General features: G+C 41.3%; 1 protein-coding gene across 1 annotated transcript in view; it reads right to left on the reverse strand.

Annotated features, from left to right (window-relative positions):
• Positions 1–7,119: 7,119 nt before the first annotated feature.
• Positions 7,120–14,135, reverse strand: part of armc1 (armadillo repeat containing 1) — a 50,472-nt gene continuing 43,456 nt past the window's right edge. The window contains exon 7 of the mRNA XM_038809487.1: positions 7,120–8,323. Within this exon, the coding sequence (XP_038665415.1) occupies positions 8,132–8,323 (192 nt within the window). The 3' untranslated portion in view covers positions 7,120–8,131. The remainder of the gene's footprint in view (positions 8,324–14,135) is intronic.

Here is a 14,135-nt window from a genome sequence, read left to right on the forward strand (position 1 = left end):
CAGTGTCTCAAGCTCAGTGTACAGCAGTGTCCCAATCTCAGTGTCCAGCAGTGTCCCAAGCTCAGTGTCTCGAGCTCAGTGTCCAGCAGTGTCTCGAGCTCAGTGTCCCGAGCTCAGTGTCTCAAGCTCAGTGTCCCAAGCTCAGTGTCTCGAGCATAGTATCCAGCAGTGTCTTGAGCATAGTGTCCAGCAGTGTCCCGAGCTGTGTCTCAAGCTCAGTGTCCAGCAGTGTCCCAAGCTCAGTGTCTCAAGCTCAGTGTCCAGCAGTGTCCCAAGCTCAGTGTCTCAAGCTCAGTGTCCAGCAGTGTCCCAAGCTCAGTGTCTCAAGCTGTGTCCAGCGGTGTCCCGAGCTGTGTCTCAAGCTCAGTGTCCAGCAGTGTCCCAATCTCAGTGTCACGAGCTCAGTGCCCAGCAGTGTCCCAAGCTCAGTGTCTCGAGCTCAGTGTCCAGCAGTGTCTCGAGCTCAGTGTCCCGAGCTCAGTGTCTCAAGCTCAGTGTCCCAAGCTCAGTGTCTCAAGCTCAGTGTCCAGCATTGTCCCGAGCTCAGTGTCTCAAGCTCAGTGTCCCAAGCTCAGTGTGTCGAGCATAGTGTCCAGCAGTGTCTCGAGCTCAGCGTCCAGCAGTGTCCCGAGCTCAATGTCCCGAGCTCAGTGTCCAGCTGTATCTCGAGCTGTGTCCAGCTGTATCTTGAGCTCAGTGTCCAGAAGTGTCTCGAGCAAAGTGTCCAGCAGTGTCTCGAGTTCAGCATCCAGTAGTGTCTTGAGCTCAGTGTCCAGCAGTGTCTGGAGCCCAGAGTCCAGCAGTGTCTCGAGTTCAGTGTCCAGAAGTGTCTCGAGCAAAGTGCCCAGCAGTGTCTCAAGCTCAGTGTCCAGAAGTGTCTCGAGCAAAGTGTCCAGCAGTGTCGTGAGCTCAGTGTCCAGAAGTGTCTCGAGTTCAGCATCCAGCAGTGTTCCGATTCAGTGCCTCGCGCTCAGTGTGCAGCAGGGTCTCGCGCTCAGTGTCCAGCAGTGTCCCGAGCTCAGTGTCTCGAGGCACCACAAACCTCAGATGCTGCTACCACTTTCGTCATACTCTCAGGGCCGCCACCATCAAGGGGCTGGTGGAATACTTGGCCGGCAAGAACGGAAGACGCAAGTCAATAATGTCCTTAAGCTGTTGCCCTTATATGAGGCTGCCTCTATCCGCTCCCACACCAACCCGTTTACAAAATAACCAAGCCCTATTTCTTGTGCTATCACTCCTGGAACGAATCGAGCTTTCCGCACCGCATTAAAACTTAAAACCCTTATGGTTCTGGTTCAGTATCACTGCTGAGACCTGATCAGGCGTCCGTAACACCCTGCACATTCTCCCTTTTCAACCCTTAAAAATAAATTATTGAATGCAAAATACCATTTCTAAGTATTATTCAAAGCATTTTCTACAGAACAACAGAAGCAAGAAAATCAAAAAAGTGTTCAAGAGCAAAGCACTGCTGATTATCTGAAAAAAACAGAAAATGCGGGAAACACGCAGGTCTGGCAACATTTGTGGAAAAGGAAAGGTTTAACGTTTCAGGTCCACGACACTTTGTCGTCATTCTTCATACTGTTGCAGCCTGAAGTACTGCCAGTTCTAATGTAGGAAAACTGACCTGAAACATTAACTATGGGTGGGATCATCTGCTCAGCAGCATAATGGAAGGGCTGCAATATTTTTTTTTACACTGGAACCTGGGAAAAGTTCTATCTTGATTAGTGACAAATTGAGTTGGGAGACTTAGTGACAAGGTATATATAGTATTCAACATATAAATCTTTGTTACTAGTGACATGGTGTAACTCCAGCAATGCCCTTGATGTCATGAACTGACGACACTGTCCTTGAGGTCTTACCTTCAGTTCAGTGAATTTCAGTTTTTAACATGTGCATTTAACTCTTTCTAATTCTAGATTCCCCACCCTCCGTCCCCCTGCTCCATCTTCAACCTTGGCACTGCTCACCATCTCACCCTCAAACTGCTTAACCCACCCTCCCCACACTACTTACCCACCCGGCCAGGGGGCTGAGTCGCCCTTATCCCACAAATTAAAAAGAAATTCCTCCATAAATATTGAAAAGACCCAAGTTACTTTTTTCAGTTCCTGTTCCCTAGCTACCAACTTCATCCCTCTCCCTTCCAAGCAAATGTCTGAGACTAAACCAAACAGTTCACAACCTTGGCTCTCAGAGGTGAGCTGTTGACAGCATGTCTGCGCCACTGACTATTTTCACCTGTGAAACATCACCTAATTCACTTATCTCAGCTCACTCGCTCAAAGCCTCATTCATGAGTTAACTATTCCAATGCACACCTGGTCTCCCACATCCTATCCTCCTGAAACTTGAAGCCGTCCAAATCTCTACTGTCTGTAGTGATAGCATGGTTGTGTTCTAATTCACCGACTGACCACTAGATGCCTTGTTAGTATACAAGTGACTGTTAGAGTCATGTGACCTCAGGCTGACTAGGAAGCTGGGAGGTTGCTTCTGCGTGATCATACTGTTATTCATTTGTTGTTTTGTATATCGTTGACCCACAGTTAATGTTAATAAATAATTTATAGCTTTAGCTACAAGTGTTCTTGTAATATAAATCAGGCCCTCTGACAAGAACATTACATGGTGCCAGGGTTAGATGGTGTTAAACACTGAGAAAACACTATCATATCGTCAAGTGAAGCCACGAGGTCCAGAGATTTGATGATTTTGCAGACTGCCAGAATGACCAAATAGAGGTGTTGAAGCCAATGAGTCCAGATTTCATGGAAATGTGGACAGCAACTGGCATGTGATTAAACAACAATTTTATGTTTCATTCTGCAGTAAATTTAGATCAATCAGATTTGCGCAAGGTAGCGATGCTTCTATCAGTGGCAAGGCCCGAAGCAATTGCTGCGTTTAATACATTTAAATTAGCAAACGATGAAGGTACTAAAAACTTTTAACAAAATAATTCAAAGATTTGATGCACATTGCACTCCCAGAAAGAATGAAATTGATGAACGCTAGGTGTTTAGACCACATTTACAGAAGACAGAAGAGTCCATAGATCAGTTTATCACCGATTTAAAGTTAAAAGCTACAACCTGTAATTTTTCTGAGGTGGAATCTTCCACGATTCAGGACCAAATTTAGTTTGGCGTGAATGAAAATAAGCTGAGGAAACGGTTGCTGAGGGAATCTTCCACGATTCAGGACCAAATTTAGTTTGGCGTGAATGAAAATAAGCTGAGGAAACGGTTGCTGAGGGAATCGGAGCTGTCCTTAGAACAAACAGTTAAGATTTGTAAGGTTCACAAGCTAGCAGCACAGCATTCTAATATATTTCTCAGTAATGGTGGTGTCTTCTTGGAGAAAAGTTCGCGCCCCTTTTACAAAAAGCCAGGAAACGTTCAAAAGAAAAACAGCAGGAACGTTCCTGCAGCTCCTCAACACCAACAAACAAGTCAAAGATCAGGACAAAGGATTTCTGTGTAAAAGATGTAGTCAAAAGCACAAATTAAATGGCCGCACAGTGGCGCAGTGGGTTAGCCCTGCAGCCTCACAGCGCCGAGGTCCCAGGTTCAATCCCGGCTCTGGGTCACTGTCCGTGCCGAGTTGGCACATTCTCCCCGTGTTTGCATGGGTTTTCGCCCCCACAATCCAAAAGTTGTGCAGGCTAGGTGGATTGGCCACGCTAAATTGCCCCTCAATTGGAAAAATGAATTGGGTGCTCTAAATTTTAAAAAAGCACAAATTAAGGCAGTGTCCAGCATTTGGCAAGTTTTGTTCCAGATGCAAAGGAAAAAAATCACTTTGCTCAGAATTATTACTCAAAGCTCAACCCCAGACCAGTCAGCACAGTGGAAGACAGAGTCTCCAGTGATGAAATATCATTGTTTGTTGGGAGTAATAGAACATAAAACTGTACAGCACAGTACACTACCAGTAACACATACAAAACCATGTGAGATTCAAGAAGGATCAAACTCTTCAAGGAGGTGATGAGGAACGTCAATTCACACTGCCTCAGAGGTCAATGTATGGAGTTATACAATAAAAGTAGTGAACTCAGTATCATTAATGGAGTGGTGCTTCATTTGAACACTATAGTTATACCTCACTCTCTTTGCAAGGATGTACTTAAGAGGATACATGAAGGACATCTCGGGATTGAGAAGTGTAAATGGGGAGCTTGTGACTCTGTTTACTGGCCAGGTATAAACCAGGATATTGAAAGGATGGTCAGTTGTTGTGACACATGCCAGTTGCATCGTTGCAAACAAACATGAGAACCTATGCAATTATCTGATTTATTTAAAGCACCACGGCAGAAAATAGCAATAGATCTCTTTCACCTACAAGGGAAAGATTATTTAATCATAGACTCCACATCAAACTATCCCAAGATGGCTCCAATGTCCAGTGTAATGGCAAGCAATGTAATACTGCATACCAAGTCAGTTTTGCTGGACACGGAATTCCTCAAGTCGTCATGAACGACAATGTCCTTGGTTTAGCTGTAAAGTGTGGCAACGTTTCAGTCACGTATGATTTCAATCATGTCACATCAAGTCTGTTGTGCCCACAAACCAATGGCAAAGCCGGTAAAGGTGTACATATTGTCGAGCAGTTGTTGAAGGCGGCAATGGATAGCCAATCTGATCCAAATCTCTCACTATTGAGCTCCAGAGCATCACCATTGTTTCATGGTAGATCGCCAGCAGAATTATTCATGAATAGAAGGTTGCGTACCACACTTCCCTACTTGGAAAAGGAGAATACTGTGGCACTGCTGGAATTGCAGAACATGAAAGCAAAACAAAAGCAGTTCAGTGTCGAGAACTTTACCACCTCTTAGTGATGACATCGTGAGAATAGAAGATTCAGGCAATTGGTTGAGAAAAGCCATTGCACTTGGAGAAGTAGCACCTCGTTCGTCAATGTATAGAGGAAGGGTTGGTTTTAAGAAGAAATCATCACTCTTGAACACCAGAGACTTTCACAACATGATGGACAACAAATCTATGTCTGAATCAACTTCAGCTGCAGTGTCAGATAGTTCAACAGTTCCTGAGCACGAATGTCATGGAGAACATTGAACCTACAGGTTCTGAGCGGCAAGGTCTAAACTTTGAGAAGATCAACCAGAGTCAGAAGAAAATCTGATCGACTCAATTTGTAGATTTGAACTATTTGTACATACCATGCTTGTTCTTGTGTATAAATATATATATAATATATATACAGATAGATATATATGTATGTTTTAATTTTAAAAAAAAATTAATACTGTTAGACTCACAGGCTAATGATATCACATGTAAATATACTGATGGTAATGTATTAATCGATCCTTCCAAGGAAAGGGGATGGAGTGATATTATGGTTGTTATAATTCACCGACTGACCACTAGGAGTCGCATTAGTATAGTCACCATTGGGTAATTGCGCATTTAGCTGCCTAGGTCCCAAACTGCAGCAATCTTGTTCTTCAATATCTCTGCCTCTCTACCTTTAAGACCTTTCTTCAAACCTACGTCTTTGAAAAAACTTCGGAACATCTACCCAGCATCAATGTTCAGTGTCAAGTTTTGTTATGATGCTTCTGCGAAGCACCTCGGAATGTTCTGTTTATTAGAACTGCTGTGTAAATACAAGTTGTGTAGCATTAATGTCATATATTCAAAGTTAACATGCAGTGCAAGACTGTCAAATGTATAAAATGGCATCTGCAGCTATACCTCTTAGATGCGTTTCCTCCCACATCGAGGCAAAATTACATATGAAATTGCTCATAATGCGAAAGCTGATAACATGTATACCCTGGACCCATAACCTTCATATCCCTCATCTCTCAAAAGGTATTGCACCAATACTGATACCAAAACTAAAGGCAATGGATGTGATCAATCTTGAAATCACACTTAAAAACACAAGCATGTAATGTTTTACCTTCTTGTAAATACTCCCCCTTTACAAGAAAGAAGCATATTTAAACTAATAGTCTAGATAGTCTAGTTTTCCCATGTGGAGATTATCAATGCTCTACTGTGAAAAACTTAAATCATCAATTCATATTTCTCAAGTAGTATTACTGATCAAAGTTGAGTTATCGTGAGTGTGAAGTACAGTTTGTTTAACTGTTCAAATTTCCTAAAAGGGGCGGCATGGTGGTTAACATTCACAGCGCCAGAGACATGCGTTCGATTCCGACCTCCGATGAATGCCTGTGTGGTGTTTGCACATTCTCAGTGTCTGCATGTGTCTCTACCAGGTGCTCTGGTTTGCTCCCACAATCCAACGGTGTGCAGGTTAGGTGGATTGATAATGCTACATTGCCCCATAGGGGGGGTTACAGGGACAGGGCAGGGGGTGGGTATAGGTAGGGTGTTCTTTCAGTGGGCTGGTGCAGACGCGATGGGCTGAATGGCCTCCTGCACTGTAGAGATTTTATGATTCCATGAAAGAGTCAGTAAACACTTCTCAATGTCGATGGACAAATGCCAAATTACCCAATACGTTAACAGCAAAAACATTACAACTAGTCATCTTCTCAAATATAAACAAATTCACTGCATTCTTACATTGAAAAATTAAGTGCAAATTATGCAGATCAGTATTTATCCATACCAAAAATGTGAAAATAATGAGTACAGCTTGCTCCAAAACAATCAGCAATTGAAAGGGAACATAATTTCAAGTAGTACCAGAAACTATTTGCATCTCAAAAATTCTTATAAAATGGCTTGTTCAGTTATTTAAAAAATATTTTTAAAACTCAAATGATTTTCAATTGCAGTTCTTTTACACCAACAAAATTAAAATAAATGCATGATTTCAGCTAAAGCTACATTTCAAGCAACATTCATAATATGGATTACAAACTGTTGATCATTTTCCTCCCACAGTCGATGAATGAACATCTTTAACATGTAGTGCATTACCAAACCAATCGATCTGGACCAAACAGAAATGCGGATCATCTTTCATTTCACGTGATTTGCTGAACATGACACAATAACAATCATGATGTCTTTGCACGGTTCCAAGTATGATAGTTATTGTTCCTAAAATGCACTAGAAAATGTGAGATAATGCAAAGAAACACATCTTGTAAAATGTAGAAATGTAATCGATATACAATATGTTTAATGGAAAATGTAGTTACAGGGATAAACACATTTTTCGAATAACGTACAGGCTATTGGCACAATCTAAATGTTAATAATATGAATGCAAATTAGTAACAAAGATTTATATTCTGAATACTATACATACCTACCGTCTCAAACAAACATTTGAATCTTAAACTATGCTTTTAATGCATGCCTGACAAAATAAAACCATTGCATTGTATCATGTAGACATTTTACTCAAAGTGCAGTTAATGGGCTTTTGACAGATTCACTTAAAATGTTGCAAAACCAAATTAGAAGGCAACATGTCAGTTAATTTACTGTACACTTATGAATAGGGTGTAACTTAGTGTACAGAAATGGTTTAACATTAATAAGTTACAAGGATAAATTGCACCAATATGCATAATAAATTTAAGCATTCAGATGGAAAACAAACGGAAAGGCATTTACAATGAAGGATTTAGAATTTGAAAAAAAAGTAAGGCAAATGTATGCAACCATTTAGGTCTTCAGCAAACTGCAAATATTTGCAAATGTCATTGTAATGTGTAACATCAAAAAAAAGCATAATTCATGCACAATGTTCCTTATATTAACATAACTGAGGAGGTCTTCTGTACAATATTCAAGGGATAGAGGTGAATGTGGGTACCCTATGTAGGATGCTGCAGAAGAATCCATCCAAACTCTCGTTGCTTAAGCTTCACTTTTTCATGTCATTTGGTATTGACGAGGACCCGTTAGAAGAAAATAATAAACACATGATTGTGAGGCAATTTAATGATAAAGGCAGTAGGGAACTCTTCTATTGCTGATGGCTTAATTTCTCGTTTAAGTGAAAATGCAGTATACTTAAAACCTCTATTACCTGCAATCGTTTTTGCATTACTGCAAATTGCACTTGACAATTCACCACAACAATGGGAAAACGATCTCCCTGTTTCCACAGTCCTACTCATATCCAAGTTTTGAGCAGCCACAACCACCTGTCACCAATAAAATGACCTTGATAAAAAGTTTGCCGCTGTACTGAACCAGCCACTACCAACTTCTTGCTTACTCCCAACACGGGACACAGCATTGTCGTCATCTTTTGCAGGACTCTCATCTTCAGGCAAGTAGTCTGGTAATTCTGTGTTTTCCTCAACTTCAACAGGTGTACCTTGGAATGGAACCAGCATCTATAAAATAATAATTTAAAACTTTAAAAAAATACCAGTGAACAGCACAGCACCTGGAAGGCGAGGAAATAGTTCCCTCAGTTGTTCTTATTGTATTCTTTTCAAAATAGTTAATTTTTTTTAGGAATAGCAATCAGATATGCTGCCAATAAAACACGGCAATCAAAGATCATTTATTTCAGCTTTTTCAAGTTATATTCCAGTATGAGATTTTGCCAGTGTAGCATTATTTTGATAAAATACAATTGGCATAACTATAACCCCGTTGACAACCCAAGCAATTTTATAACATAAATTGATGATCTAAACTTTTAACTCCATGACTTGTGCTTGACAATAAACAACCATAAAATGAAAAACACAATAAATGAGGAAACCACCTGCAACTCCCCAGCACCCCACCTTAAAAATAATGAAAGCTGGCTCAGAAATGTGTAAAATACATATGTAAAGCAATAGTAATCATAGTTAGGAATAATGCTCTCGTCAAAATATATTAACAACCTGGACTTGGGTAGAAGAGGTACACATTCAACGGTGTGCAGTTGAGTGAGAACTCAATGCAGTAAACAATGAGAAAAACAGTAACAGACTTCAGGAGGACATGGACAGATTGCTGGGCAGACACAAATGAAACCTAACACATAGAAGTGTCAAGTGATTCATTTGTCCGTCAATTGGTAGTACAGAATTTGAATCCCATCGAAGCTTTCCATCTTACACTAGTCATGACAAATGCAAGAATGTCAAATTTCCAACAAACACAACTATTTATACTGCAGGTGAAAAGGGTGCTAATTAGTTGGCAAGTCAACTGATTGGCCGAAGTAGCAAAAGGGTGCTTAGGCTCTCCGAGTTCCCAGCTGTTTCAAAAATAAAGGTGCAACATCTTTTTTGTTTGCAGAGATTGGGAATGTAGGTGAACATAAATGAGCAATGTTGAAAGCGCAACTGATTATCTCAAATTGGTCTTCAGTGTAGGCATTAGTGCACTCAGCAAATGCTTCCCAATCACAGAATCACATCTACTAACCATAGATGGTTTGTTCTGAGTTTTGCAAGCGAAGACCGATTGAGTATGATCTATATTTGATCTAATTCAAGCAGCCAAAGGAACATGATGCTTTATTCAATCAGCAGTCTTTTTATTGTATGGAAGCAGACTTTGGGAATATTTAACTGAAGTATTCAAAATGGTGAAGAAAACAAACTTTTGTAGAACAACTATTTGAACTCAATAGGTTTGCAAAAATATGGGGTTGTGCACATAAACTAAACATTCATAGTACTATAGGACCATAGAAAAATTAGGATGCAGAAAGAAGCCATTCAGCCCGTTGTGTCTACACCAGCCAAAAAAAAGGGAAACAAGAAACTAGCTGCTTGTTTCAATCCCATTTTACAGCACTTGGCCTGTAGCCTTTTTTTTCCTTTATTCGTTCATGGGATGTGTGCGTTGTTGGCTGGGCCAGCATTTGTTGCCCATCCCTTAGGGCATCTAAGAGTCAATCACATTGCTGTGGGTCTGGAGTCGCATGTAGGCCAGGCCGGGTAAGGAAGACAGATTTCCTTCCCTAAAAGTACATTAGTGAAACAGATGGGTTTTAACAACAAACGACAATCTCTTATGCAATAAACGAACGCCCCATGACACTGGCTCACCATAGCCCACAACCACATTCCTACATTCCTTAGCATTCCTCTGCTACATTCCTTTTACTCCAGCCTCGAACAATCCTTGGCCGAGTCCCGACCGACAAGGAGCACCTTGGCAACACCCTTGTTCCAAGCACTCTCATTGCGTGACTACGTTATCGTCCATGTGAGGGATGGCAACGATATGTTCATCACCCGAGACATGACAGGAGCCGACGATTGCTGGATAGATCACCATCTAATCCACTCTGTGATCAACATCAATGTGGCCACAAAGCAACAACAGCAACAGAAACAATTCTGCAGGACAAGAGAGCCCTATTCAGCCAGTGCCTCACTGCCAGCCTGATGGCTCCCAATGACCCAGAGATGAAAAGATTCCACAGCGACTGCTCTGCCCTCAAGGTCTCCATGATCAGTACCGCCGGAGAGATGCTTGATCACTCCACCAGGAAACCAAGACTGGTTTGATGAGAACAACCAGGAGATCCAGGTAAATCACAAGTGCAGGTTCCTGGAACACCAGCCCACCTCGAGAACAAGAAAACAGCTTTACAGATGGTTGAAGGCTGAGGCCCATCAGAAACCTCGCAACCTAAAGAACAGATAGATGGTGGGTAGACCTCACAAAAGCCTTCAACACAGTTCACTGGGAGGGATTATGGAGTGTTGTCCTCCGTTTCCGCTGTCCCCAAAAGTCTGTCATCATCCTGCGCCTGCTCAATGATGACATACATCCGTAACCCTGACCAGCAAGTCCACCACAGACCCAATTCACATCTGAACTGGGGTCAAGCAAGGCGGTGTCATCACACCGATGCTCTACTCAATTGTCCTTGCTGGATTGCTCTATCTCATCCTCAGGCTGCCTGCTGGAGTGGACCTAAACTGGAATCAGGTTAACTTCCACCGTCTACTTGCAAGCTCAAAGATAATCCCATCTCGTCATTGAACTACAGCATGCAGACGATGCTTACATCAACACACACATGAAGGCCAAGCAGCAGCCATCGTCAACACCTTCACTGAGGCGTATGAAAGCATGGGCCTCTACCAACCTGTCCCTGCAACACAGCACTGCCCAATCAACATTCATGATGAGGTCTTGAACAATGTGGTCCACTTTCCATACAGTGAACAAAGGTACACATCAATGACTAGGTTCAACACTGCATTCAGGTGCGTCAGTGCAGCCTTTGATCACCTGAAGGAGAGGGTGGTTGAAGACCAGGGCCTCCAGTTCTCCCCAAGCTCATGATCTACAGTAGTTTTGATACCCACCCTCCTATATGGCTCAGAGATGTGGACAATGTACAGCAGGCACCTCAAAACCCACGAGAAGTGCCAAAGCATTGCCCCCTACTAATTGACAGGATAGAAATACCAAAGTCTGTGTTCTTGCTCAGGTCACTATCCCCAGCATTGAAGCACTGACCATGCTCAATCAGCTATGCTGGTCAGGCCACATCGTCTGCATACCTGACAAAACTCTCAAAGCAAGCACTCTACTCAGAGCTGCAACGTAACACGTGAGCCCCAGAAGGGCAGAGGAAAAGCTTCAAGAACATCCTCAAAGCTTCCTTGGAAGAATGCAACATCTCCACTGAAACCTGGGAATCCCTGGCCCAAGACCACCCAAAGGAGAGGAAAAGCACCCAGGAAGGAGCTGATACCTCGGGTTTCATCGGCGACAGAAAGCTGAAGCCAAGCATCAACAATGAAAGGAGTGTGTGGCAACCCAGCCACCCGCTCACCCATGACAGCGACTGTAGGTCGCGCAGTCATCTGATAACTCATTTTTAGTGTGGAACCAAATTATTTTTGATTTTGAGGGACTGCCTTAAGACAAGATTGAAAAGCCAGTCAGATATTTCACCTGACCATTAAATAGTACAAAACTAAATACAGAATGGTGGACAGCATTGCAAACCTTCTTCAGATATTGTAAGCTTACTAGGAGCAAGTTTCAGTGATTTGGCACAGTTTCATCATAACAAACGGGACCACTCGCCTGATTTACAACTGTAGTTCTACAAACTGACTCCGGTTTCTGACAAACCACTCGATCCTCAGAAGGATGAACAGTTTTATCACGAGAAATAGTTTTTAAAAAGCTAGCAAAATACACTAACCTATAACAGTACAATTTTTAAGAGCTTTAACCTGTAGCATTTATCTTCATAAAGGCCACAAATGGCTTATATTTTTTAATGAGAACCATTTTGGACAAAAATAATGATCTGTAAAAATGATCACAAATTAAATCCATAAATCACCTAGATTGCGCATTAGATAATCTGAATATTAATTTATAATGTAAATGTGTCTATACATCAACCTTAAACTTCCCTCTACAACATAGTAGAGGACATTTTGGTCGATTTCCACTATTCTAATTATATAATGCAGGGTTAGATTTGAAAACTTCAAACATTTTCTGATTAATTACAAAATAACTACCATTTATTAAACAAATTAATGTTTGGAGGAGATTCACTGCTAATTTTAGATGAGGGAAACACTGTATAAATTAAATGAGAATTAGGCTATAGAAAAATTAGAGTGCATTCAGTATAGCATTTGACTGAATTGGTTGTGCAGTGAAAGAGACCATCAATGTATTGTATCAAGCAAAATGTAAGCCTTGGTTCACATGGTTACAATCCTAGTTGATATTATAACTGGAGGAGAAGATTCCAGAATGGAACCCTGGCTGAAAAGACCATAACCTTTATTTATTTTTTGTGGTAAAGTATGGAGGAAGAGTCAAAAGGTCGCTAATAAGTTTTAATTAGAAAACAAAATTGGATTATGAGATTTATACGTATTACAAAACACATCTTAATCTACAACGGTCACATTAACACAAAGTCCCTTTTAAGCACACAAGATGACTGTGGGTAAATTCATTTGGGGTTCAAAGTAGAGAATGTAGGTCTGTGGATGTATCTTCAAAATCCCCCCAGATTGTCACATGAGAGTTTCCAAACTCCACTCCCAAAAATACGCTTTAAAACCTTCACATAATTATGCTTTCCTTTAGTGGTTTGCATCCCGAAATCCAGACCAGGTTTTCCAAGTGATACTTAAATAAAGCTTTTGCTCAATTTTTAGCAGTAAACCTAGCGCAGGGGTTTACACCAAGCTCTTTAGGATTTCTTTGTCTTGACTGCATACTGCTCACAGTTGCTTCAAATCTGAATTCACAGACTGCATTAAAGTGGCAGCAGATGTTTGATTTACCTTTGACGGCTGCTGTCCCACTTTAAATCTGGTTATTGCAATGTCTCTAACTCAGAATACTTTTTTTAAACCATACAGCACAGAAGGCAGCCATTCAGCCCATCAAGTTTGCTCTGACTCTCAAATAGCACTCTACCTAGGCCCACTTCCCCACCTAGCCCTACACATTGATCATGGCCAAATCGACCTAACCTGCACATCTTTGTTCACTCCCAACTGCCCACAAATTCAGAGTTTTTTATTTTTACAAGTGCCTTCAGTTGCTAAGCAACCCCTGCTAGTTCTATTTATTCTTCACGCTGTAACCCTACCTAAGCATAATAGAATCACAGTTGGAATTGAAACCAACCCCCAAACATACAAACACCTTTGTCCAGCATGAATCTAACTATAGGCTTTAACCTTCCAGGCACAGAAACGTTAAATTAAACCCACTTAAACCTACACCTTATTTCTAATGTTTACCAAAACAAATATATATCCCCTTAAAACTACCTTGGTTTTCCCAACACTCCACATGGGAACGCAACCATGCCTGGGGCCAACATCAGGCAAGATACTGGGTGGAAAAGCAACACAGAGGGAGAGGTGAAAAAAAGAGCCAGTGTCATGATCTAATTGCTACCATATATCTCCTGAGAGCTGATCTTTTTTGACCAATATTCACGAATGCTTTGCAGTATATTGCCACAAATGGCAGATGGCCTTGGGACAAAAGTATCTTAAAATAGTCTCTAAAATCTCAATGTGCAAGCTAGGTGGATTGGCCACGCTAAATTGCCCCTTAATTGGAAAAAATTAATTGGGTACTCTAAATTTATATATATATATATTTAAAAAAAGAAAGGTGTGAGCAGTATGTGGTGATCACAAGTTAACCAGATGCAACACAACTGAGCAACCACTAGAGGGA

Source organism: Scyliorhinus canicula, chromosome 10 (genome assembly GCF_902713615.1).
Source record: "Scyliorhinus canicula chromosome 10, sScyCan1.1, whole genome shotgun sequence".
Classification (NCBI taxonomy): domain Eukaryota; kingdom Metazoa; phylum Chordata; class Chondrichthyes; order Carcharhiniformes; family Scyliorhinidae; genus Scyliorhinus; species Scyliorhinus canicula.